This window comes from Neopsephotus bourkii, unplaced genomic scaffold (assembly GCF_033783945.1).
Source record: "Neopsephotus bourkii isolate Nb327-2 ecotype Australia unplaced genomic scaffold, CSIRO-AGI_Nbou_v1 NB_1139, whole genome shotgun sequence".
In the NCBI taxonomy this organism is placed as follows: Eukaryota; Metazoa; Chordata; class Aves; order Psittaciformes; family Psittacidae; genus Neopsephotus; species Neopsephotus bourkii.
In genome coordinates, this window is record NW_026901625.1 from 1,803,174 (window position 1) to 1,830,328 (window position 27,155).

Genomic DNA, 27,155 nt, shown 5'->3' on the forward strand with positions numbered 1-27,155 from the left:
GGAAGCCCAGTGCTATGGAAAGTAGCCACTGTTCCCAAAGGCTCTGGAGGCATTTGTTAAGAGACCTGGACACTGTCCAGGATCTGTTCTTTCTATGAAGCCAGATTTAAATGCCCCAGAGCTTTTGCTTCTCCAAAGTATGCATCATCTTACAAATGACCTTAAAAGCAGCAACAGCCTCTAGTAGACTCTGACCAGAGAAGACAAAACAGTTTAAGGCACAAACACAAGCAGGGAGCCTTGTCTTCTCCAAGCTAAGGTGACTTTTCAGGTACTTTGTACACTCAGACACATTCCCAGTGTTTTAGTGTCCAGCTCATTTCCTTGCAATTCCAGCATGAACTTCTACAGCACTGGGAGATTTTTCCACTCCAGCAAAGACCCCCAGCTCCTTTCCTCCATCAGCGACCCTCTTTGCCCACAAACCTGGAGCTAAACTCTCCCAACACAGCCCAAGGGAACACCAAACCAGGTCAAGAAGGTTTGACCCAGCTACAGATGAGATTTGAGCTTAAGGCACAGACCAGGATACAGGATTGAATAAAGTTTAAACCCTGAAAGCTACTTAAGACTTAGTATTGCTATTTTTTGCTTGTCTGTATCCAGTACTGATGAGAGACTAAGGACTTTCTGAACTTACAGTCTGAGATACACAGTTGCAGGGAAAGGGAACTACAGAAGGTATTTTCTATAGGAGTAGCAACAACTCTCTGCACAAGCAGCATAGGACACAGATAGGACACAGCTGAGACAAGAAGAAACACTTGCAAAGAGACAAAAGACAGGGTGAGTTAAAGCAGCAGGAACTGGAATGACTCAGGATCTCACTGAAGAGAGAAACCCCATTGCTTTGCAGTTTCTTTGGTTACATAAAAGGAGTTTGGTAAACAGGTCGCAATTTCATCACCCCAAGGCCAAGCACAAAGGGAAAGCATTCCCAACTTCATCTCTTCTCCAGCTTTAAACAGAAAGTTAGTAGAGATGAAAAATGTGCTTTAGAGAAAAACAATCCTCTCTTCCTCTGATTACTCACTCTGACAAAAGAGCTAGAGCAAATGTCTTCCAGACTTCCCTAACCACACATTGCAGCCATGCTGTGTAGCAACCAGACACTCAGAAACAATGAAAATACAAGACAACAAAAAAGGTAAAGAAAATAAAAACCCCAAATACCTTTTCTTGCCCAGCTTCTGCAGTCTTCTAAACCCCTAATCCTCCATTTCTCTTTTGTTCTTCCTCTACAGTCCTTGCTAGGTAGGTTTGCTGCACATATCACTGATGGAGCCTCATCATTTCAATGCAATTCACCTTTCTCCCATCATTCTGCATCTCCTGCACCTGCTGGGTCTCAGCCAGGTTAACCCTGCCTCAGCACAGCTGACTTCAGTACAACTAAGTTGGCCATAGAGGTTCATGTCTTTGAACCCATTATCCCTGCTCTGCCCTTTGCAAAGGCGCAGAATTAAAACCCCAGTAAAACAAATACACCAACAAAACCAAAACCACCCAAAACCCAGGTCCCCCCAGAATCTCAAATAATTTAATTGGAAATTTCATTACTTTTCTAACCATCCCTCCTGGCTTTCACTTCATGCTGGTCTCTCCTAACTTACAGCATCCTTGGCCAGCTTAACCTTTGAAAAGGTTTTTTTATTGATCAAGTGTTACACAGACATTTCCATTTCTTGGAGGGAGGAGGAGGCAGGGAAGAAAATTAAATTACTTTGCTTAGTGATCTTAATTATCTGAAATAATTCCCTTCAGTCAATTCTCAAACAAGAACTCTCTGGAGAACAGTGTATTTCAGTTAGGATAAAGGAAAAGGAATTGAGTCCAAAGGAATGCATTTTGTAACTTATTTAGATATACCTAATTAACCAACTGAGTGAGGAATCCAATCAAAGCTTCTCCGTTACACTTCATTATTAAAAGCCATTTAGGGGCCAAAACAAAAGGAGGAGCTTCAAAGGATAATTTTAGCAAAGAACTGAACAAATGGGTAAAAGAAAACCAGAAGTAACATATTTTTCATAAAAGCAATTCCGTTTCTAGCCAGGCCCCAAGAGAAAGACTTGGTAACTCTGGTGGTCTGTATCCAGCTCGGTGCTGGAACAAGCACAAAGACTTTCAGGCTTCCCAGAAATGGGCAGAACTTCATTAAGACCTTTGCAGTGGGACGCAAGGGGGATGCTTTGTTCTCTCTGCAGCAATGGCTGACAGCTTGCAGAGACATTGGTCCATTAAAGAAATGATCCCTGTTATATTCATTACAGAAAGCATTAAGAAGTTCTCCAGAGTTTTCACATGGATTTGTGCATCTATACGTGTACCTCCCAAGTCTTGCTGCTGAATGCTTGTGGTAAGGGGTGGGAATGGGATTTGGGTTTGTTTAGCCAAAACCCAGTGAGTTGGTACGTACAGCTCGGGGTGGGTAAGCTCTGCAGAGCCAGGAGCAGGAGAGCAGATGCCAGGGGCTGGCAGAGGTGCTGCATTTCACCCCTCCTGAGGAGAGCCTTGCCCCAGCAGCGTGCCTCTTTCCTCCCTCTGCTGTGGCTTGTCACAACTTCCTACAACAGAAGACAATTTTACTTTATGTACAGGAATTAGCAGGAATAAACCCTTCCAAACATGTAACAGACTCTGGCACAGCACAATGCTCTAATTTTGGTGCAAAAATTCTGTCAGCATCCCTGTGCTCCAGTGGCTCTGTCTCTCCCATTGCCTTCCTCCACCTCCACAGGAAGGAGCTCTGCTTGGGATAACCCCTGGGCACTGGAATGGATTCGTGGCTGGTCTCCAGTCAGCTACTGGTTGCTGGAGCATTTTTAATCCAGGGGGTTTATTAGATTAGCAAAGCCAAGAAGCCAGCCCACTGCCAACAAACCTAATGTCTCCTACAAATAATGGCGCTGAAAGGTTCGGAGGTCTGAAAAGCTCAGAGAAAGGATGAATTTATCTTCCTTTATACCCCTTTTAAATTTCAAGGAGGTTCTTGATGGCTACAGTTCTCCTCGTGCAGACAAAAGAAATGAGAAAATCTGTACATACCTGTTGCTTTCCCAGAAACAATTGTGTGCACAAGATCATGCAGAAAGGGGTGACATCCCTGTCTTAAGGGCATTTGGTGCATTTCTATGTCTTTTGTCAGATTGAGGGAGAACTAAGACTGAAGATGACCTTACACCCTCATGCAGCCCTTACTGAGGTGATATCAATCTCTGCTGTTTTCCTTGCTGTAAAATCAAATCAAGAGCTCACTGCTCAACGTGTCAGTTACTAGTTATGACATACTCCAGGTCCCCTCAATAAAGAGTGAACCCCTAGTTTTCTGCAGCCAGGATTGTTCCTTGTCACAGATAGGAATGTAACTCCTGAACTTCCCTGTGTAGAGAAGTTCAGCCGAGCTTGCTAGCCCCAAGGTAATTCAAGGACTTAAAAGCAGGATGCTGTTTAAAGGTTCAATCAAAGCAAACAAACTGCTAAAAATACATTGGCACTCCACCTGTTGCCAGGCAGGGAATTTGGTCTCAACAGTCAGGGGACGGGATGAAAGGCTGTAATAAGCACCATGAAATGGGTATCTGAGGAATTCTGTGGCCTCAGGAAAGTGGTCTGATTTTCTCTTCCTTCTCTTGCACAAAAAGTTGTTTGAATTCATTTTCCCTGAGGGAGAAAAGTGAGTGTAGGTTTCTGCAGGATGGGGAGGGAAACAGAGAGAGAGCAGTTCAAATGAACTTCTGCTGATAAACATGATTTCACTGGCAGAATGTGAAGCACAGGAAGGGTGTGATGTGACCACAGTGCCAGCCCAGCCTGCCAGCTGTACCTGCTCTCAGCAAGCCACATGCAAACAGCGTGCTCAAATCCCATTCCCGTAGCATCCAGGGAAAGTATCCCATATTCTGCTCTCTCCCAACAGAAAATGCCATTTGGCAAAACCTTTGCTCAAGGAGTAAATATTTTGCAAGTCAACAGCATCTGCTCATTTGGGATTAATAAATCAAAGTGGCTTGTGCTGAACGAGCACAATGTAAAGACATTACAGAAACACAGAATCATAGAATGGTTTGGTTGGGAAGGGGCCTCAAAGCTCACCCAGTTCCAACCCCTGCCATGGGCAGGGAAACCTTCCATTTGAGCACCTTGCTCCAAGCCCTGTATCCAACCTGGCCTTGATCACTTCAATTAGGAACAACTGGTTTTCATACTAGAGAGATGCCTGGATATATGATTTTGGGATATCTCTGCAAATTCATTAGTAAGTTCTGGAAACTGTCTTCCTTTTGGCAGCCATCCCTCTTGTCCCCCAAGGAGCTGGCATCCGCATCCTCCTGGATACTCACTCCTTGGCTTCTTATCCTGGCAGTGATCTGCACTAATACATCATATGTGATTGGATATAGTTTTAAGCAGAGTAGGAAGGCAACAGAAAATAACAGTAAGAAAATGCTTTGCTAGGAAGTATCTGCTGGAGTGGTCTTTGCTCTTCATATGCTTCTCTATTTATCAGCAGAAAATACTAAGACTTTAATTCAGTGAAACACCACATGAAAAGGATTTCCAGGCTGCTTTTGCATCTGAAGGCCTTTCTCTTCCAGAAGGACCACCTTTGCCTAAAAACCCTGATTTTCTTGGCTCTGAATCCCATACCCCTTCCAGCTCCCATCCTGTCCTTTCACCTTTCTTTTCCTCCAAATCTGGTTTTACACTGAGTCAAGAGGATGCAGCACTGATAAAATCACCCAAGAAATAAAGAATTTGATGCTGTAACCACAAAGTTCTCACATTAAGCACACCTTCATCTTGTGTGGTGGCAGCTTATGGATGGTGTGCTATCACCATCTCATACTTCAACTCTATTTGTGATTTCTCCCTGTATCCTTGGGAGAGATGCTCAGAGCTTTGGCTGTGATTTGAGCTGTGAGAATGACAGGTGTGAGAACCTGGTTCTATTATGAACCAGAAGCTTGAAATGAAACTTTAAGATGCAAAACAATAAGACTGACAGCCAAGAAACCAAGCAAAACTAGAACAGCTGTTTAAACTCGGGAGAACCTCGCTGACCAAATGAGTGGAGCTCAAAACATACTGACTGGTTTAAGCAGAAAGAAGAAAAGGACTAAGTCCTCTCCATGCTGTCTAGAGCTGTTTGTGAACATTTAGGGGGTGGTAAGCAGGATGTCCCCATGGGAGAGGGTCCAAGTGGTATCTCGCACAGAAATCACACTTTCATTCCTCATTTTGCTCTCTCTAAGGCATCCTCGGGGTAGTTTCTCTTTGACATCTTGCACTATGATAGAGATGCTCAGAATACCCTGCGTTCCTCTCTGCCAGTGCCAACCTGAAGGACACCTGACAGCTATTTCTAGTTCTTCACAACATAAATAATGAATGGTTTCATACTGGGAGGAATCAAATGGCACCAGATGACTCTGGTAATAAATCAGGAGAAAGGCAGGTGGTCTCCTGTCTGGCATCTCAAAGCTGATGTGCATCTTTATGAGGAGGGAGGTGGCACTGGTACAGAACCCATCAATATAAATCTCAAATGTTAGAAGCTATTGCACTTTCACAGTGCTTTTAAGGGTTGTCATAATTCTAGTGTCATATGAAAAACCCTTGGCAAAGGGGCTGGGCTAAGGAACACACCCACACCACTCCGAATTTGGGGTTCACAGTCATCACTGTGCCCTAAATCACTGTCGTTCACTGGGGGACAAAACTCTTGCTGCCAATTTCACTAAAAAAACCCCAGATATTTGGGAGTGGGGAAAGCAGACCTAAAAATCACCTTCTTCCACCTGGCCACATGGGCAGCTCAACATGCTTTTAGACTTTAGTAATAACCATTTCACCACACTGATATCAAAACACCTCTTTCATCACTGTCGTGCAATCCACAATATCTGTGAGGGACAAGGGGACCCTTGGGGTGCCAGAGAGAGGCCACCCCGCTGCAGGCACTGTGCTTTTGCAGTTGTGTGAGGAGCTGCGAGCGTGTGTTTGGAAACCTCCCCTGCCTGAAACAACTGTGAAAAGGGGTTTGCTAAATAAAGGCTGCGAAGCCGGGGGTGTGCTTGTCTGTCTGCTGACAGGCAGCGCTGTTGCTTCCCAGCATGCAAAACCCCAGGGACATTCAGCACCTATTTGTGGGATTTATCCCTTTCTTCACTCAGCTACTCCAGCCTTATTCTCTGATGTGTTTAGAAAACTTCTGCTTTGCTTTTAATAAAAGGACTATATCACCTCACAGCAGCCTAAAAGGACAAAGAGAGATCTGGAGAGGGACTTCTTACAAGGGCAGGTAGAGACAGGACAAGGGGAAATGGCTATAAACTGACAGAGGGGATGAGCTTTAAGGTCCCTTCCAACCCAAACCAGTCTATGACTTGTAACAAACTGATACCCTGGTTGCTTCTGTCTATCTGGAGTTCATAGGTGTCTGTGAACTTGTCAAATACCCCTCTGGAGGCAGAGGAACTCACATAGGGGAAGTACTGATAAATGGTGCAGAGCTCACTGTTCAGGAGGTTGTTCAAGAAATCACTTTTCGTGACTGTCTCTGGATTACCTCTGACTCTGAGGTCCAGCAAGTTGCCATTCTAGATAGTTTTTAGAGGAGCGATCTCTTCAGCCTAATTGCTACATAGACTGACTTACAGTATGCTGGGCTCACTAGTGCTGCTCTGCTCCTCTGGTGCTTCACAGCAGCTTTATGGCTGGCATTAAAATAAAGACTTCAGCCATTTCACAAACCCAGATTTTAGAAATTTTAGGTTGGAAAAGATGTTTTTCCCCACAATATTTGGAACCAAACTACTAAGAAGTAAACTAAAAGGTTGTATTAGTAACCATGTTCAAGAAAGAAAATACCAGTGGAAATGACTGGTTCTTTAAGAACATGGGACCAGTCTATGGACTGAAAGGAACCATCATTTTAGTGGTGGTCTTGGCAGTCCTGGGGTAAAGGTTGGACTTGATCCTAAAGGTCTTATCCAACCTGGTTGATTGATGGGGATGATCGGGCAAGCACGTGGTGAGGCAGAGCAGCAAGACACGAGGGCTAATTTCTGCAGGAGCAGGAGTGTTTGTTTTGCTTTGGGAGTGATGACAAGTGAGCAAACAAGATCTGAATTTCACATCTGCTCCAAAGACTTCTCTTACTCTCTGTAAGTAGCCAACACATATCAGGAGCTGGGAAGACAACATGTCTGAGGGATTTCTGCCTTTTTTTCATCAGCTTGCTGAAAAGTGGAAGCGACATGACAAAACATTTCATACGCAGTCACGGCGTCCATCTCTTGGCACGTGGGAGTACTGACAAAAGCTGGCTTTGCCTGAAATTGCAAACTGCACCTTGGTGGCCTTGACTGGAGCTCAGTAATGTGGTCCTCGTGTTTCCCACAAGACTTGGAAGCGTTCACTTTACTCACCTGTACGTGAGATGACCAGAGCCATGGTTTAGCAGGATTTCCTGGGGTGCTGTTACTCATAACGGTCCATTGGTGATGTTCAGAGATGTTTTTATCTGCCCGGATCCTGCTGGATGTTATTATTGAGTGTATCTGTTTTCTGACCATTTGCAAATAGCTGTGGGATGATTTCTGGCAGCTAACATGTCTGCTCTGGCACAGGGAATATATCCAAACCTATTTCAGTAATCTTTTCTCTGTTCTGTTTAAAGAGATGGCAGTTCTTCTTACGCGTGAACAGACTACCTTCCAGGTACTCTGTCATCTTGAGACACTCCATGCAGTTCATTATAGCAGCACTAAATCAAAACCATTTCTTGTCAGAGGAACCTTCTCACCTCTTCCTATGAAATGTGACAGTGTCCATGGCAGATAATGGCTTTGATGCTCAGGTGACCTGCATGTCTGTCTTAGTGGGTAATTTTCAGCACAGAATCAGAATCCCAGGCTGGTTTGTGTTGGAAGGGACCTTAAAGCTTACAACAGTTCCAATCTCCAGGGAAGAACTGCTTAATGTCTAATCTAAATCTACCCATTGAATTTCTACATGCCCATTTTCTTTCTGATACTTCACCGTGCTTTCCAGACACCATGGTGTCCAGTGTTCCCTTTAGAACAGGCACATCACCGCTGTCCCAGGCTGTCCTTGGCTGTGCTTTGCAGTTTCCTACATCTGTCCAGTGAAATACGGCTGCTCCCTCCACAGCTCTCCAGAGAAACAAGTGGGCACAGCAGCAGTTGGCAAGGATGAACTTTTCCAGGCTCCCCATGCTTCACCAGCCAGCAGTCGCTGTGATTTCCTGAGCCTCCCCTCCCCAGATCAATAGAATGAAGTTTTGCTTTCCATGGATGCATAACTAACCCCCTGAGTAAACATCTATTCAAAAACTACATCATTAGTACTTAATTTTTCAGAAAGCTAATGAAAAGCCCTTTTAGGTTCCTAATTGGCTGCTACTTCCTATTACTCAACTCTGAGTATGAACTATCAACATGGGAAATGCACTATATGGCAGTCACACTATAAATGAAGAACCTCCTTGCTTTAAAGTCAGTGTCTGTTTTAAGGCAACAAAGGAAAACAAATAATGCTTACAGATTCCACTTGAGAGGAATATGCCACTGAATTACCTGTTATTTCAAGGAGCTCATCTAGAATAGCACCTTACCCTGACCAACCTCTCAGAAATCCTCATTGCATTGCTTACTGAAGTCCTTATGTATTTATTTTGCTCCAAAGTCCATGCTGGTTTCATTGGCTGTGCTGCAGTGCTCTCTGCAGGCACCAGCCAGGGACTTCCAGAGATGCTACAGCAGCGCAAAGGCAGGGACAAGGCTGGCACAGCCATGTGGGATTGCATTCATTCTGGTGCTGCCAGGCCCATGGATTTACAACCCATGAGTCCAGTTCCTGGAAAACCCTGAGACTGCCAACACTGATTCTTTGGATTTGCTTTCTGAGTTTGTATTTACACTCGGAGCATCACATCTCAAAACCTCTCTGCTTGAAAACCCCTGTGCATGTGCCTCCTGCACAAACAGCCCTGCTACCACGGAGAGTATTCAGGAGATACTTCCTTTTGTCACTTGTCACAGAAGCACCCAGGTCCCTTCTCAGCAGAAGAACAGGTTCAGGGCTAACGGTGCCTTTCAAACACCTCTGCAAACGGGCTGCTGTGATTTGCATGTTGCACTGCCTGTTTCCATCACACCTCCTCACGTCTGATTCATGCCATTAAGAACTAGATTGTTGCTTGCTCTGCATGGCTTTGGTTAATAACTGCTATTTTAACTCGAGCCCATTGAGAGCTCAGGAAAAGTCCCTGAACTGAATTGCCTGTTGTCCCGGATTTCTATCAGGCAAGGTCGAGAGCCGCCATCTCAATTGATTCTTCCCACAGCAAAGCACACAAGGGACCTTCTCCTCCTTGCTTGCACTGGTTTGTTGGTGCTTTTCTCAGTGTGTTTCTGAAGGCCAAACTCTGAACGCCGTGGATGTGAGGAACGCTGCAGCTCTCATGTACTGCAGAACCCCACTCCGCTTTCCTGTTTTCAGGCAAGTTTCTTCCTACTTCTGTCTAGTGCCTGATAACACCACCCAAACTCCAAGGACTGGAGCGCAGTAAACGCTTCCCTTTTGTTCCCAACTGCATTATCACCAAAGAATCATTGATGGTTTAGGTTGGATCACACCGTTTTTCATTTCATTTCCCCTTAAGCACCCTGCAGGTAACTTGGTGCTTGGGCAATGAGCGCTCCTCTCCTCCACGCAAGGCAAACAAAACCCTGGGATCAGACACCAAATCGTATAAAATAAGAAATAAGCTGAGAACCGAGCACTGTAGAGACAATAATACTGAAAGCATTCGGTTGGTTTTATGTTTTAAAAGTGGAATCAATAGATGGGAATGAAAACAAGAGGCAGAAGTGGCCAGCACCTTTCTCAGGCACAGCAGCAGAGCAGCCCACAGCCGGGCACAGGAGGGCACCAAGCACCACAGGCACAAAGGTTTCAAGCTATCAGATCAATGCAGATTCCACCAAAAGCTGGCACTAAAGAAAACCTTCACATTCAAATCCACATCCAGGAATTCTGACCACAGTCCCTAACACAACAGAGTTACAGGGCTGGAGCCCAGCAGCAAACAAATGAAGAAAACCAACAGCCATCGCCAGGGAATGAAGCTACTGAAGACAAAAGTATTAAGAAAAATAATGTGATTTTCTAGTATTGCCTCAGAGTTGATTTATTCCTGATATAAAACTAAACTGCACAATGATGGGTACTTCTTTCATGCATTATTCTAGATGGCAGTGTAAATCAGAGGAGTGCAGTCAGTAAAGTTGTTATTGCCATTGAAAAATTCTCCACTATAGAGAAAATTCAAAGAATTATTATTTCCTGTATTCATATGTGCTGTGCTTCTTGGGAAGGCACACACACACACGGAGGTTTTGAAAGTCAAAACAGAGCTACTGTATGGTACAAAACAGTCAGAACTCTGGTGATGGAGATTGATCCCTGCTGCAGTGCTTCTTCTCCATGGTTTAACGTGCCATGTACAAATGGTGGGGAGCAGGAGCATCATCTTCACAGTGCTGCAGGTGAGAGGGTTGGGGTCCCAGAGCATCCTGGTGGAAAACCCCATCCTGGTCCATCTTGTGTGGCCCCGCAGAACTCCCAACAAAAGAAAATGGGGCACAAAGGCATGTAGCAATAGCACAAGGGGAATGACTTCAACCTTCCAGAGGGGAGACTGAGCTGAGCTCTTAGGCAGAAGCTCTTCCCTGTGAGGGTGCTGAGGCGCTGGCACAGGGTGCCCAGAGAACCTGTGGCTGCCCCATCCCTGGCAGTGCTCAAGGCCAGGTTGGACACAGGGGCTTGGAGCAAGCTGCTCCAGTGGAAGGGGTCCCTGCCCGTGGCAGGGGATGGAGCTGGAGGAGCTTTAAGCTCCCTTCCCAAACGAGTCTGGGATTCCATGATTTTTGTTAATACCAAGAAGTCATTTCTCTGGTTCAGGCGAATGATTTTTGCATTCCACCCAGGAGCATTTCAGTACCAGCTGGGTACATGTGAGGAGCAGCCGCTGCTGCTCACTGTGCTCCGCTTCTCCCAGCAGCAGCTCAGTCTCCCCCGGTGAAGCTCTCGTGCTCCCGTGTCCGCGCTGCCAGGTACCGCTGCCGTTATCCACAGCGACGTGCACGCACACCCACTGGCAATTTACTCCTCTGGAAGAGCTCCCTGGTTACCATCACAGCGGAGCATCTCCTCCTCCCCACTGCCCGTGAGCACCCAGGCGAGCTCTAATCCCTCCAGACCGCGGGAGCCGAGCAGAGGCAGCAGCGGACAGAAGTTCCCTTGTTTGGCTGACTTGGGTAAGCAAAACAGCATTTCCTTAATAGCCATTTGCTTTTCCTGCCTGCGCTGTGCAGGGAAGCAGGTGGGATTCTGCTTAACCTGGGGGGGTTTACGTGGATTTTATCTAGTAACAGGGAAATACTGGGGGACTTCTCTGCACAGGCTGTCAGTCTCGGATCCTACACCTCTCATATTTAGCAGTTTCATAGAAAGCTGCCTTCTCACCTTTTACTTCCAAAGTATTTAAAGGAATCTGAAATGGTTACAATGAAAATGGTGATTTTTGCAAGTGTTCAGGTCAATGCACTGCTTTTGGACCGATGGAGCGGTGGGATGAATACAAGATGCTTAACGTGGATTTGTTTTTAATGGCGAGCTCATGTTTTCCATTTCTTTTGTCCCCGAGCACAGAGGCTGGCCTGGCAGTTCATTCATTCACATGCAGATTGCTTGTTTTGGTGTATTTTTAAAAGCAAAACCTTTTGATTTTATATTCTCTGTCAACTTCTTGCCCATTCTAAAGGCAAAATCATGAAAGCAGCATGTGTCTTCCCCCTCCACATGGAACTTTGTCACAAGACTATTAATCATGTCTCACAATAATTTTGCTAATGCAGTATAATCCATTCAGAAGCAGAGTGTCTGTCTGCAGATGGGTTTGTTACTGAGAGATATCAAAGTGGAACAAATTCCTTCAGGAAATATTTAAGCAAGGTCATAATAACATTCATTACATTCTAAGCAATGATGTGTCATTTGCTGGAGCAGACTGAGTATAGCAGCCACATTTATTGACTTAGTCTGTAGAAGAGCCCAAAGGATAGGCATTAATATTGGAACTTTTGTCTACTTTCAGCATATACTTCTCAGACTGAAGTCCTGCATATTGCTTGGTTTGTTGTGATGGGGAAGAGGGAAACTAAACAGATTAAAGCAGTGTTAAGTACCTCACTTTCCTCTCCGAAGGTCTTTACCTCAGGTCTAATTAATGAGTAGTTCCACTTTATTATGCAATCTTAACACACTTCTTGCACCGTCAGAGGGTGAATGGGTGAAAGAGCAAACAGGGACCCTTCTCTGCATTAGGTGTTCAAAATAATGCACTGTGTGAATGGGTGAAAGAGCAAACAGGGACCCTTCCCTGCATTAGGTGTTCAAAATAATGCACTGTGTGAATGGGTGAAAGAGCAACAGGGACCCTTCTCTGCATTAGGTGTTCAAAATAATGCACTATGTGAATGGGTGAAAGAGCAAACAGGGACCCTTCCCTGCATTAGGTGTTCAAAATCATGCATTATTTGTCAAGTGCATATTGGGTGTGCTGTGTCCGTGCATCCCACTGCCATGCCTGGAAGTCATGCCCACCAAGCTGGGGGGATGCACAGGGTGCCAGGGTGGACCTGACAAACAAGGGATGTCAGGAGTGTGATGGAGGCTCACGGATGGATACATCACCTGGCAGGAAAACCTGCCAGTCCAAGCACAAAGTCTGTTTGCCCAACTTTTGTTATGATGTTTTCTACTCCATAAAGTTTCTTTAATTAAGCAAGTAGATGAAAGTAGATTAAACCCCGTTTACTCATGCACTGTGTACTAGTGCTGAGAAAGGTCAGGACACTGTTAGGCCAGAGCCTGAATAAATAACAAACCCCAGACAACAAATACATCAGACACCGCAGTCTCACAAACTGCTGCAAAGTGCAACAAGTGGCTCAACCAGGTCTCATAATCCTACAGCAGAACCAGACTGAGAGGCCTCTGTGTCCTGCACCTTTGTATTCACTCTCCTATGCATCAAAAGAGGAATAGGGAATAGGTATTGAGAAGAATGTGATCCAAGATGGGGAAGGAGGAAGGTGAGCAAGTGTTCATCAGCCGAGCACGTATGCACCTTTACGTTTTAGGCAATTCAAACATTTCATTATTGTGCTCCCAAAATAGCAGCACTTTACTCCCCTTCCTTGCAGAAAGCGAGGGGAGGCAGGAAATGACTTGCTCATGATGGCACAGAAAAACTGAGAAAGCAGGAAATCAAATACACGTGTAGGGAGTCAGAGCTGCTCATCCAGCCTTCCCTCCAGATACCAGCAAAACCAAATGCCGTACACGGAGAGTGACAGAAGGAGGAACTATAAGATGAGCAGATGATTCACAGGAGACTGAAGAAAACACGGTACTACCTTCCTTTGGAAGCAAAATCCCTTTTTAAAGAGAAACTTGTTCAACTCACAAGGAATTTAACATGAGAATGTTTAATCCCAGGAGGGATTCCTCTGCACTGGGCTGCTACTGGGCTGCCCCCCGTGACAATCGGGCTGTGCTTCAGTGCAAGGGCTGCACAGGAACAGAGACTAAAATACTGTTTGTCCCTGGGGCCAGGCTGACCTACTTGGGTTTGGTTTATTTTATACTTCCCATTCTTTGTTTGACAGTCAGCTGGGACATGGAGAGGGCATCTGAATCTTACCCATCACTCAACACCACACTGGTATCATGCATTTGATAACTGCTTCAAGTGGATAAAACTCACCTTCCACCAGCAGCTGAGTGTCTCTGCTGAAAATCCTCCTGACGTGACTGTCCAGATCTGTTGAGATCTGGGGTGGGCAAAGGGCTGCAAAAGAAAACTTCATCTGGGGGCTCAAGGTGTTGGCAGAAAGGCTTTTTGTGAAGAACTTTTGATCCGCACTGATTCTAAACAGGAAGAGATGGCTGGGGCTTATAAGGAGTTCATTTCTAGGGGTTACACACGCATCAGAATCTAGAAGGTAAATAAAGGTCAAGTGCACACTGGCCTTTGGTGACTTTATGGACTGAAGCCTTCAACAGCTTACAACTGAGTCAATTCTGGTTTCAGTAACGTTAAATTAACCTTTAAAAAATTGGGTCAAGGAGCTGGAAACCCTGAGCCCATGCTAATTCAGGAGATGAATGAGGTACAGGAGGAACTCAGTACCTCAACTGCCTGTCTTGAAACAAGCTCTTCCAGCTTTTTTGCTGCTTTAATACTTCTGCCTTTCCTGAAACACTTATTTTTCCACCCAAGATTGTGCTTTGCCTTTCAAAGGCTCAGCTGCGGCTCACGGGCTTTGGTGCAGCCGTTGCTGCTCTCAGGAAGTGTGGTGCTCCACGTTCCAAGGGGATGCTCCCCATGCCAAGGGCACTGCTGTCACCACCCAGCATCCCCCTGCCTGGGGATGTTTTCAGTGCATTTCTTTTATACCCTGATAGCAAGGACAAGCCACTACTTTCATACATAGTCCATCCTGGGGGCTTCATTCTCACCTTCCAGCATACTTCTAGATCTGCACTGTTAGACCTGATCTTATTAAGAGTTCTTAGATGCTTGTATAACATTTCACACCTCCCAGACCTTGTGTAAGCCCTAACTAAGTCCTCCACTGCTCCAGTGAGCTCCCCGCAGGCAGACACGGTTACTTTCTGTATTACAGCCCTGCTGCCCAGCCTGCACTCTAAAGAGCTTACCAGTGGGGAACTGGGACCTGACCAAGGTCAAGCGTCCCGTGAGCAGACAGGGCACAAAGCTGGGCACCTCTTTGCCTTCTCAGCAGCCTCCCAGCACCCTGGTATCACATCAATTCCCTGCAAGACAAAGGCAGGGGGAAGGTTGTGACTCAGAGCAGAAGCAATCTGTCAATTAACACAAATAAAAGGTGACAGCAGCGCAAACTGCACAAGACACAGCACCAGAATGTTTTGTATCCATTCCCCTCCCTGCAGTCACGAGCTCTTTTAAACTATTTATTATTTGAGCAATAAAGCAGCTAAACTATAATCCATCTCCATTGCTGGTTGTACCTAACTTGTAATCCATTAAGTCATAGATGCTTTAGTTAAAATTAGCAACCGTTCAGCAGGGCTTTTTTAACCACTAAATATGAAGCATAACATAAACATTTGTAATTGCCAACACGTGCTAAATGAGTGTACTGACAAGACAGGATTACCATATGGTCACCAGTTCCTACCCAGCTGAGCTGGTATTAGGCTGCACTGATGGCTGGAGCAGGGACACGGCCAGCACAAGCAGTTGTGAGTAGCAAAACCAGCACAGATTTCTCATGCTTGAAAAGTCTGATTGCCCTTACCAAGCCAGCACTTCTCACAGCATCCCGAACCCAGCCAGCTTCTTCATGCGAGCACCCTCCACCCCAGTCACCTCTCCTTCTCCTCTTCTCACAGCGTCCCCTGCTTCCACTCTGGAGGAGATGGGTCGCAAGGAAGAGGATGACAGCAGCTCCTGGAAGAAACAGACAAGCAACATCCGGAAAACATTCATTTTCATGGAGGCCCTGGGATCGTAAGTACCAGAGCTGCTCTGCAGACAGGGCCACCGCTAGGTACTGCCTGCCCAGCCCCAGGCAGCACCTCCCTCCTGGGCCAGTGTCACAAGGACTGAGCCAAGCCCCAGTCTCGAGGTGAGGGGCTGGTGCCCGTCGCTGCTGCACTGCTCTGCTGCTGCTCTGATTCATGGCTCACACTTGCCGAGCAGCACCAAAGCGGCTCCTTCCCACCCAGCCCTGCAGCACAGCTCCAAGCCAGCTCTGCCCTTTCCTCCTGGCCCTCTGAGTGGCAGCTTAGGTCAGTTTTGCTCTTTTCCTGCTGAGCACACTGGTCTGCTGGGGCTGCAGGGTCAAGCAAGGTCAAGGGATGGCTCTGAGAGAGGTATCCTAATAATACATCATCTATTTAGCTCAAACCCTGACTCAGTTGGGGGATGAAACAAGAACAAGGATGTTTGAGTCGTACGATACTTCTGTGTGAGTTAACGGCTTAATTTGCCTATTCATGTGAATGAGACACGACAACATTCCCAAGGTGGCGGAGGTGGAATTGAATTACCTCCACCAGCGAGTTCTGTCATGGCCACATTTTCTGTGACTTGAGAACCCACAGCAAAGCTCCCCAAAAACAGCTACTCCGGAGCTCGGTGCCATTTTAAATCATTATGTCCCTGGTCAGCCTCAGAAATGAGTTAAATTCCCCAAAGGAATGAGCTTAGAAAAAAGCTTTGTTCTCTCCCAGCCAACTTGTTGATTCATCATTTTTTAATAAGGGGCATAATTATTATAAACTGTTTGGGACAGATATATAGAACAGATGCCCCAGCATCTGATTTGTAGGTTGTTCATTTCCTACTATTACATTAACAGGAAAATTCAGCATTAGAAATTGGGATTTTTTCCACATGCGCCACTTGAGCTGGCTGAAGAATATAAATGAAGATTCAGGACCTAAAAGTACCTGGAAACTTGCTATCATCTTCCCCCAGCATCCACCACTGCTGGATTAGCCACCTTAATGGGAATGTCCCTGCCTATTCCCTGCAAGCTCTGAGGAACCTGAAAGGCATCTCCATAAAACAGCCTTCAGAGTTTAAAAGGAGAAACAAGGAAAAGGTCTCAACACCACCTGCTTTTTGGGTCAGAAGAGAGAATACTATTACATATCATTGACTGAGTGAAGCAAAGGTTTAAGTTCATCAGAAAATCTATGAGTTTCGAGGTGTTGGTTTGGGTTTTAGGTTGGTTTTTTCCTTGCTAGGAACCAGTCCTGCCACAACCAATTCCTCACAACCCCAATGGTCTTGAACATTGTTTCGGCAGCACCTAGGGCCCCACTGGAGGAGGAGGAGGAAAGCAGAGCCAGGTGAGGAGCTGCCTTAGGCTCCTGCTCCCCATCACCAGCAGCATCACCGGCTGCACTCGCTAACAAAGACACATGAGCAAAGCACCGTGTGCCAGACAGGAACAGCTCCATGTTCCAGTCTGTCTGCACAGCACACCGGATTCTTTGCTTAGTAGATTACAGGAGATAACAGCCCTTGTTTGCTGGCTTTGCTGCAACAGCATCCCAACCAAGAAGGTGCTTCCACTGCACTCACCCTCCTCGCTCTGCCCTCCAGCTCCTGCCTGACTTTGCAGGCTCAGCGGCAAGTTCCATTTAACTGCCATCAATTAATCTGTTGCCCATTTGATGAGGATTACTGAGGACTGACCTGGCAAAGTATGCACTGTCACCGTCCTGACACGTGTGTTCAGCTGCCTAAGACAGACCTTTAACAGGATTATGAGCTTTAGGCATGTTATAAATACCTGCTCATTGCTGCACTGGGCAGAACCTTTATCAGGAACATACAAGACACTCACTGTCACTCTGTCACTAAGGGTACACAGGTACTAGCAGAATGCTGAATGAAAATATTAACTGATGCTACCTGGTTATTTTGCACTTTAGACACACAGAACATTGGTTGATACACCCAAATTGCAACCTAACTGGGCTCTCTCATGCAATTCAGCTACCTCAGCCCTTGGGACAATGCTGACCAGGGCAAGGGAAGGACTCCTTTAAGACCATGGGGGCTTGGAGGAAATAGGGTTTGTATTAAGCAGGAATTTCAGTTAGACTGGAGGCTGTTGGGATCTTCCCATGGGGGATGTTTACCCCAACAAGCACCCAAGCTGCAGACATCCATTAGTGATGTGGTTACTGATACAGCCCCACACCTGGCCTGGGCAAATTCCCCCAGTCCCAACAGGTTGAAGGGCAGGAGAGCCCTGAAAGGCAGTCAATAAGAGACCATGGATGGTGCCTCCTCCTGCATGCACCCAAGGTGTGGGCTCAAACCCTGTTTGCCATCTGCTTCCCCCAGAGGTGTGCTCCAAACCCAGCACAGCCGAAGCTCACCCACAGCCTGGCACACTCACTTGACTGTCTCCACAGATGGAACTGAAGAATGGGATTTCATTTCATTGCAGGGGTAATTTTTGTCCGGTACCTCAATACAGCTTTGTGAGGGACAATGTAAAATCAAGCTTTTCTCTAGGAACAGAGAAAATAGGGGGAAAAGGGGGTGTCTAAATGTTGCATAATCTTGCACTGAATATCCTAAATTTGGGGCTGCTGGAGAGCATAGAATCACAGAATAGTTTGTGTTGGAAGTTCATCCAGTCCCAGCCCCCTGCCATAGGCAGGAACACCTTCCACTAGAGCAGCCTGCTCCAAGCCCCATCCAACCTGGCCTTGAATGTAGTTCTAGGTCTATGATCAGCATCCACTTACAGTTAAATCACTACCTTGCTGGTTTTTCTTGCTATTTCCTCTTTCTCTCTGTGAGCATTCTCCCAGTTTCAGCTGCTGCTGAAATCCAACTCCCTTTCCTCTCTGCAGAGGTGCCTTTTCCGAAGTTTTCCTAGTGAAGAAAAGAAGCACTGGCAAGCTCTTTGCTCTGAAGTGCATCAAGAAGTCTCCTCTCACAAGGGACAGCAGCTTGGAGAATGAAATAGCAGTGCTGAAAAAGTGAGTATATAGACATTGTAATGTAAAGTGGAACAAATATCCTTTCCTAAGGTGTGTGGCTCTACACTAATAATATATATTTCTTTTTAAAAGGTGTATAAATGTTACTGTGAATTAGCAGATCAGCAGTTTCTGCCCTCATTCCTTGGCTGGGTTTGTAACCCCACCAGAGCCATACACCCTTGCAGGGACAGGCCAAGGGGAATGGCGTGAACTTGCCCAAGGGAAGACTGAGCTGAGCTCTTAGGCAGAAGCTCTTCCCTGTGAGGGTGCTGAGGCGCTGGCACAGGGTGCCCAGAGAAGCTGTGGCTGCCCCATCCCTGGCAGTGTTCAGGTTGGACGGGTCTTGGAGCACCCTGCTCCAGTGGAAGGGGTCCCTGCCCGTGGCAGGGGTTGGAGCTGGAGGAGCTTTAAGCTCCCTTCAACCCAAACTGTTGTGTGATTCTGTGGTCTGTCTTTGCAGAATAAAGCATGAAAACATCGTGACTTTAGAAGATATTTATGAGAGCACAACCCACTTCTACCTGGTCATGCAGCTGTAAGTATCAGCAGAGCCATTTCTTTGAGGGCCACAGAGGAAGAAGAGTGGCAGGACGAGGATGATGTACCCTATTTCACTACCTACGTGCCAGAGTCCCTCCCATGTAAAAGCTGCATGCCCAAACACCCCTCACTAAGGAGGCGAGAGCCGCATGGGTTGAACTAACCAGGACCTCAGCTCATGCTGGTTTTAGCAGCAAGTTTCTAAACCAAGATTGGGATCTATTTATGCAAATTAATTCAGCACAGTTTAGCAGGGCAGAGACAGAAGCATTTCTAATTAAAGCTGTGCCACGCAGGGTTTCTAGAAATGAAAATGGGCAACATGTCAGCTGCAGAGAAAGCAGCTCGCTGTGGGCACCAGCTCCAAGCACCAGGCTGCTACTGCTAACTTGCAAATTTAGCTAAAGGAAGCAATCACACAAAAAACCCCACATCTCTGCTTGTGTAGCAGAGCCTGGAGACTCTGCTGGATGCCTGCAGCTCAGACCTGCTGGGATTTGCCTTGTAAATTACCCAAGTTCCTTGGGCTTCCCACTGATGCTTACTGGTACCCTGAAATTGCATCCAAGAGCATCCATCAGCCTCACAAAAAACTGCTGCTCAAGGACTGGTTCTGCTGTAAAAGGACCAGAAAGTTGCCTTGCCCAACACAACAGCATGATTAGCTCTGTTTCATCTTTCTGACCTGCCATTCCCACAGGGTATCTGGGGGAGAGCTGTTTGACCGCATTTTGGAACGAGGAGTTTACACTGAGAAAGATGCAAGTGTGGTGATCCACCAGGTCCTGACAGCCGTGAAGTACCTCCATGAAAACGGGATAGTTCACCGGGACCTGAAGGTGAGACCTGTCCCTCAGCAACAGCAGCACCCCAGGGAGCTGATGGGACTGGAGCTTCACGACCTCTGCCCCTGGCTTCCCCATTTTCTACCACGCATCCCAACCTCTAACGCCTGTGTGTTCACAGCCTGAAAACCTTCTTTACCTTACTCCTGATGAGAACTCCAAAATCATGATCACGGACTTTGGCTTGTCTAAAATGGAACAGAACGGCATCATGTCCACTGCCTGTGGGACTCCAGGATATGTTGGTAAGCCAGGGATCAGGAATGGGCTTGTGCTGGTGGACTGTCTGGAAAAAGGGTTGTGCATGTGCAGTGCACTGCCTAGCAGAAAGGAAAAAACCTTGTCATTATTAACAACAGTGTGTTAGTCACAGATGCAGTGAGTGGACCACATAAAGACTGGGTTACAAATGCGTGTAGAGACTGAAAAAAACTCAAATTGTTCAAAAGTGCAAATAAAAGGATAATTTTCAGAGCAATAGATTTCAGCATGAATCACGTATTTAGTGAAAAAATACAAAAATCATTTTAACACGATGGGATTTTGTGTAATGTCCATCAGATTGGGCCCAGAGCTTACTGGTTAAAACCTCAGGATGCAGGCAGAAATTGTCTGTGGTACTTCTATTCAATGACAAAATCCAGCTGGGGAATGGGGCTGTTACTGGCCCATTCTCTGGCACCTCAGAGGCCAAGTGTACAAGAAACTGCTGATTTAAACTGTATTGGATAATTTATTATTGCTTACAATTGTTGTTTGGTTTTCCTGTTCTGCAGCCCCTGAAGTCCTTGCCCAGAAGCCATACAGCAAAGCCGTAGACTGCTGGTCCATCGGAGTCATTACCTATATCCTGTGAGTAAGAGCAACCAACATCCCACTTATTTCCCCACTCCTCCATCGCTTCATACACCTCTGCAGAGCAGCAGTGCCAGCAGAGGCAATACTGGACCTCCCATTTTGCTGCGCGTATTCAGCAGCACTGTATTCTTCCTTTGCACAGATTCACTAGAGCATAGAAATTAAAGGGATGTGGGGAATCAAGCACTGGAGTGGAGATGAAAGGAATCACATTTTCTCTATTATGTGCCTCATGCTTTGTTGGTTTGTTTTTTTTCCAGTTGCCTACAAATATCATTCAATCTTCCCTGGTACTTTTTGTTTCATTTCCTCCCACACCATGCAGCTATGTACCAGCTGTGGCCTTGTCCTTTTGCTGCTGCAGTTAAGTTTTTAACTCTTTTCTGCAGCTTTACCAATGCATTTAGATGTGAGGGACAGATGGATGGATACAGCAGCCTCCTCTGTTACTACTCACTTGTGTTGTCTGCCGGGCTGCTGTGGATGCCAGCACTGAAGGACCACTGGCTTTCTGCTCTGTTCCAGGCTGTGTGGGTATCCTCCTTTCTATGAAGAGACTGAATCCAAACTGTTTGAAAAGATTAAGGAAGGCTACTATGAGTTTGAGTCTCCGTTTTGGGATGATATCTCCGCATCAGGTAAAGCTGCAGTCCAGAGCCCTGTGATCTTTGACTTCCCCAGCAGGGATAGGAAAGGAGGAAGTCTTGAACCGATTCACTCACACAGCAGTGAACCCCCAGATGTGGGAGGTGATTGCAGGGGCTCCCACCATCACAGCAGAGGAGTGATGATAGCAAGGCCAGGCTGCACTGGCAGAGTTTGGGGTGCTTTGAATCCTTCCTACAATGCAGAGGCTGAAGCCTCTGTTAATGTAGCCCTGATTTTCACAAATGACTAGTGAGCTCAGAGTGGGCTTAGGTTTCCCTTGGAAATAAGGGAACATCAGGCTTTTCACCTTATTTTTCTGTTTTTTTGGGGTTTCTCTTCTTTTCCCCTTTTCACCCTATCAAGTCACACTTCCTTACAGCAACACAACGAGCCACGTTGGCCACCACTGCACCCTTCCACCAGACAAACCTGCTCGTGTAGCTCACCTGCACGGAGTTCACTGAAACCAGCACCTTAGCAGCAAGTTTTGAACATCAGTCCTTGATATATACAACAAAAGTAGCAGGAGGTTTGTCAGGACTTAACACCAACCACTGCAATCCTCCCTGCAAAATAAGGGAATAAAAACAAGGGAGGGATAAGGGTTCTGTAAGGCAACTTCTAAATCTGCTCAGTTTGCACTTTCTTATGGTTTTTCGAGGTATTTTTTAGGTGAATAATTCAACTCAGATTAATGTAGTTAAATGTGAAGTTTGGGACATCCCCAGTTAACATTTTTTCATCTTTCAGCACAAACGTCTCCCTTTAATGGCGTAATGAAGCAGTACACCACCTTCCTGAGGCCGACCTTCGTGATCTTTATTTACCCCCTAGCCTTTGCCAGGCCCTGTTAGGCTTGTATCTTGGAACAGGCAGAAAATAACCTTTTTCTCTGTGCTTTTCTCCTCCCCTCCCACCCAGCCAAGGATTTCATCAGACATTTACTGGAGAAGAACCCCAGCACAAGGTTTACCTGTGAGGAAGCCCTGCGGCACCCATGGTGAGAGCACCAGGGCCCCAGCAATGGACAGGGATTTACCAGCCTCAGCCTCTGGCTCCACGTGCTCAGCAGTAGCTGGGAACAGGGGTGTCTCCTCAGCCCCCGTTATTAACGTCACCGCCTGCCTCCGCATGGCCCTGGGTGTTTCTTTCTTGTGTGCTTAGAAAGAAAGTGATGAATAATTAAAGATGCAATTTGTGCATATCTGCCTCCATAAACAGAGGCAACGGAGAAATCCCACCCTGAGCTTTCCCAAGCTTTGAAGTGTGTGTTTGCGTTACATTTTGTTGCTGTTTTTCCTTGGGGTTTAATTATTGCTGATTGAACGTACAAAGCAGTTAGTTGCCTCCAGAATGTGGAATGCCTTACAAATGCCATCTGCCTACGAGCCCATTTTCTTCTCTCCCCATCTGCAGGATTAATGGAAATACAGCCCTCCACCGTGACATATACCCATCTGTCAGTGCTCAGATCCAGAAAAACTTTGCAAAGAGCAAATGGAGGGTAAGTCATTCACTGGTGGAAGCCCAGAGCCATTCCACTAACAAATGCCAGTTGCTGTCATCTAGCAACACGCCGGGCTTCAGCTGTGGGGGGAAGCACCCAAAAGCTGAGATCCTGCAAGGGCTGCCTGAAAACTGGATGCAGTCACTGTTTATAGTATGTTGGGACTGAGATTCCCTCCTGCAACGCGCACTGGTAGGTTCCCCACAAACACTGCACTACAGTGGCCTCGCAGGGATGGGGGAAAGGGTTACTTGCCCTTAATAGTGAGGGAGTGAAGTGGGTGCTCCATCAGCAGATCTTTTGGGGAGCCTAATTCAGCTTTTCCTCCTTTCAGCCTTGAAAATAAATCGGTGCTTCATTTATATCAAGATTTTTAGCAAGAATTTAGGTGGAGAAAGGAATGCCAGAGGAACCATGTGTGTGACAGCATTTTAAGTGCATTCAGAATTCAGTGCCAGCATCTGTTTCATAGTGTGGTTAATTTACCCCTGATTTCATAGAACGATTTGGGTTGGAAAGGACCTTAAGCTCATCCAGTTCCAGTTCCAATCCCCTGCCATGGGCAGGGACACTTTCCACTAGAGCAGGTTGCTCCAAGCTCCATCCAACCTGGCCTTGAACACTGCCAATTTCCTACATGATTTCTCCATGAAATCTGTATTTTTCTCCATGATTTCCTCATGTAGAAGTGGCTGTCATCTCCAGAAACATCAGCAGTTTGCACTCAATGGAAACCACAGTGTTTATGCCAGGAATGAGCACTTCCCACTTTCCACACACTGTGCAGTCATCTCAGGGGGACATTCCCGTTGTCCTGCAGCACCCACGCAGCCTGGCATGAATTCATAGAATCAACCAGGTTGGAAAAGACCTTTAAGATCATCGAGCCCAACCATTACCCATCTGTCAAGCCCACCACTAAACCATGTCACTAAGGGCAAACCGATCTCCCCTCATGGCTGCTCCTAATGATCTCCTGTCACAGCCACCCCTCTCAGTGGCCCCACACTATAGAGCTGCCACCCTTACCCCTCATGGCCACCCCTCATCTCCCCTTAAGATGCCACCTCATGGCCACCCCTCTCCCCAGCTGCTCACCATGGGGTTCTGTCTTCTCCCCCAGCAAGCCTTCAACGCCGCTGCTGTTGTGCACCACATGAGGAAGCTCCACATGAACGTCCACGCAGCGGCCGAAAGCCCCCTGCCCCATTCACAAGCCTCGGAGGCATCCAGACCCAGCACACCCATGGCAGCCACCCGGCCAGCGACACCAGAGGAAGCCAAGGACACATCAGTGCCCCCGGTCCCCTCTCAGGGCTGTCCAGACCCTCCTGCTCAGCTGGAGCAAGACGCAAGAATGAGAGAGGAGAAGCCACAAAGCCCCTCGGAGCCTGGGCCCACCGTCCAGCGCACCGGCAGCAGCCTGCTCCTGCCCGAGGACCACAGCCCACCGAGCAGAACTTCCTGTGGCTGCGGTCCTGCCTGCATGGGCCACGAGAAGACCAAGGCATCCTTCTGCTCCGAGACAGTGCTGCTTAAAAAGTCCTCAAAATCCCAGTAGGTATCAAGGCATCGGCCATAACTTCCAACAAAGTGCATGGGAATACCCACCTCTGGAAGCACTTGCCTGGCACGTAAGGTGCCAGCCCAGGTGGAGATAGAAAGGAGGGGGGAATAGGGACAGCAGCACACGCTTTGATGGCTGCGTAGCAGTACCCAGCCAAGTGTTTATGTGCTTGTAGGAACTGCCAGAGCCTGCAATGAGCAGGGCTCTGCTGCCACACTCCATATTTGCTTTCCAGAAACCAGGATTGCCTGTGCTTAAAGCTGCTGATGCCCATTACTCAGCTGGTGCTGAGTGACAGGCTTGGCTTCCAACAGCTGATGTCCTTTTACATTAAAACCACAATTTCCATTCACCTGCAGAACAATCTTAAATATTGCTGTTTCTCTTTTTTCCTTCTTTCTCTTCCAACTCTTCCATTCCCACCAGTCATTTCAAGTCAGAAGTCCTCGTTCCAATGAAAACCAGTAAACACTCTTCTCACTGTGGCACTGGGCAAACTGGGGTTTGTCTGATCATGTGAGGAGGAGGCAGACACCAGGCTCCTCACATCACCAGCGGTAAGTGCACAGCATCCAATCACCTTCTGCTCTCCTTAATCCCATTATGGCATGGAAAAGGAAAAGGCACAGATAGCCGAGTGAGTGTGCATTAAATACATCAACTCAAAGGGGGTTTGCAACAGAAAAGCCTTAACTGAACCATCTTTCAAGGAAGAAAACATCTTTCAGCTTCCATTAAGGCCAGCCCGGTGACTTTGAATCCAACTTCTATATCACAGCAGGGTTGCCCAAGGAACATGTGAAAGGAAGCCAGGCACAGACCTGTCATATCAAGTGCTACAATTACACAAAGCTACTCAGTGGGAATCACACTGGAAGCAAACAGCTTCATCAGCTCAGATAAAGGCTTTTCAGCTGGGTCTCAGTTGTGACCATGAGCAAAGGGCTGACAACAGGCTGCTGGTCCATGGCTGGGCATCCCTGCAGCCTGAAGGGCCATTCCCTTTCCCAGTTTGGTCCAAGCAGGTCAGTTTACGTCACTTTGTTGTCAGAGAGCGGAGCATGGAGATGTTTTTTTGTAGCTGAGCATAGTACAACCATGAACATTTTGTCCTGCTTGACCACAGCTTGGCTTAATCCTGGCCTAGCTAAATTGTTATGATTGGTACCACATTGTATATGAGCAGTAAGAAGTACTGCTGTTAGATCCTGCAATAAAGAATGTTCCTCAAAGTGGAGCATATGCTAGCATAGTGCTCTGCAAAGCTACGTAAAATGAGCTACCTCCTGTCTTCTTTTATGACACTTTCTTCTGATGAGATTGTAGAACAGGACTGTAATATACAAAGGATTAATAGAAGAGACAAATGCAAGTAAGATCTACTACAGGCTCCAGAAAGGTCCATTCCAAAGATCAGTCATCTAATTCCCCTTTATAACTAAGGCACACAAAGGGATCTAAGCTGTTCCTAACCCCCATGCTACTGCTTATTAACAGAGCACATTTTGAAGGTAGCAGCCTAGTGAAACGAAGTTCAATCCTCAACTGAAATCCTTTCTCTTGCAGAAACAGAAGGGCTGTTTTACTCTTTTCTGCACTTCAAAGCCAGACATCAACAGTGCAAGCAAGAAAGGAGGCTGTGTCCCGCCAGGAAGCAGCATCTCAGAGAGCAGCGACCGACTGGTGACGAGCAGCACATTAGTCCCAGGAATCCATCAGTGCAGTGACCTCGGGGTGTTTATGGATCATTAAAGCTGGGAGAAGGCAAGGGAAAGTCTGAGGCTACTGCTAGCATATTCAGTGTACATTATCCATACGACATCGCTCAGTGCTATACGCTTTCGTTTTCAGTATACTGTTTAGTTGTCCAATGTGTAATAAGTGCACTGCACAGTGTAAATCCTATCAACTGAAGCCATGCAGAGCTTTACTCAGTGGCAGGTCATTTTTACAATCCTCACCCTATCCACATCTTGGGTTTTGGATAGCCCCAGGCTTTGGCACTCAGCAGCTCGGCATCCACCAGCTGCCCGGGCTGCACTGTTCTCACTTCAGCTACAAAAGGAGAGCTACAACCTGCTAGCCACCTCCATGTGTCTGATAATAATCACAGAAAGGTTTAAGTTCCCTGCTTCCAAGCCTGTAATTGCACAATAAATTCTTGCTTAATAAAGCTGAGTTTTGTTTTGTAAAGCGCCTCTTGGTTATTCATAGAAATTCGATGTGGCAACGGTCTGTTGAAGTCCCTTCTAAAGCATTCCCTGTGCATCTGCAGACCTGCTCCCTCTGGTATTTTTCTGCACAGCATTATGTGGCAGCTGAGCAGATTGTAGCAGAAAGTCAAACAAGACATTTGCCTTCACCTTTGAGGAGGAGATTGCTTTTCTCTTATTTGTATACATAGGGGTATGTTGTAATTATGCTGGAGATAAAGTGCTCCATTTCTGTGATGTGATTATTTGAAGAAAGATCTAAAAGGGAAGTACTGAAACCGTCACAAGTTTTATGATTAACTGCAGCAGAGGTGAAAAGT

General features: G+C 46.6%; 1 protein-coding gene and 1 long non-coding RNA gene across 5 annotated transcripts in view; one reads left to right on the top strand and one right to left on the bottom strand.

Moving 5' to 3' along the window:
• The window catches only part of LOC133217437 (uncharacterized), a 102,170-nt gene extending 81,727 nt beyond the window's left edge, over positions 1-20,443 (bottom strand). Inside the window, exons 1-5 of one of the 2 annotated variants that reach the window (XR_009726873.1) lie at positions 20,182-20,443; positions 15,441-15,592; positions 14,770-14,934; positions 13,862-14,025; positions 9,623-9,758 (exon numbers count right to left, since the gene is read on the bottom strand). This is a non-coding gene — a long non-coding RNA (uncharacterized LOC133217437). Of the gene's footprint in view, positions 1-9,622; positions 9,759-13,861; positions 14,026-14,769; positions 14,935-15,440; positions 15,593-20,181 lie in introns of those variants that run through there. The other variant, XR_009726874.1, reaches the window with a different exon arrangement.
• Positions 10,775-26,815, top strand: CAMK1G (calcium/calmodulin dependent protein kinase IG). 3 transcript variants are annotated; one of them, XM_061362907.1, is made up of 13 exons: positions 10,775-11,348; positions 15,535-15,652; positions 18,526-18,654; positions 19,118-19,192; positions 19,898-20,036; positions 20,164-20,287; positions 20,819-20,894; positions 21,426-21,538; positions 22,470-22,548; positions 22,965-23,052; positions 24,179-24,612; positions 25,049-25,179; positions 26,189-26,815. In XM_061362907.1, the coding sequence occupies exons 2-12, from the start codon at positions 15,561-15,563 to the stop codon at positions 25,140-25,142; spliced, it is 1,443 nt and encodes a 480-aa protein (XP_061218891.1). In that variant the 5' UTR covers positions 10,775-11,348; positions 15,535-15,560; the 3' UTR covers positions 25,143-25,179; positions 26,189-26,815. The 3 variants fall into 3 exon arrangements, with proteins under 3 accessions (XP_061218891.1, XP_061218890.1, XP_061218889.1); XM_061362906.1 differs by lacking the exon at positions 10,775-11,348 and having other exon boundaries at positions 15,422-15,652; positions 26,120-26,815; XM_061362905.1 differs by lacking the exon at positions 10,775-11,348 and having other exon boundaries at positions 15,423-15,652.
• Positions 26,816-27,155: the final 340 nt, after the last annotated feature.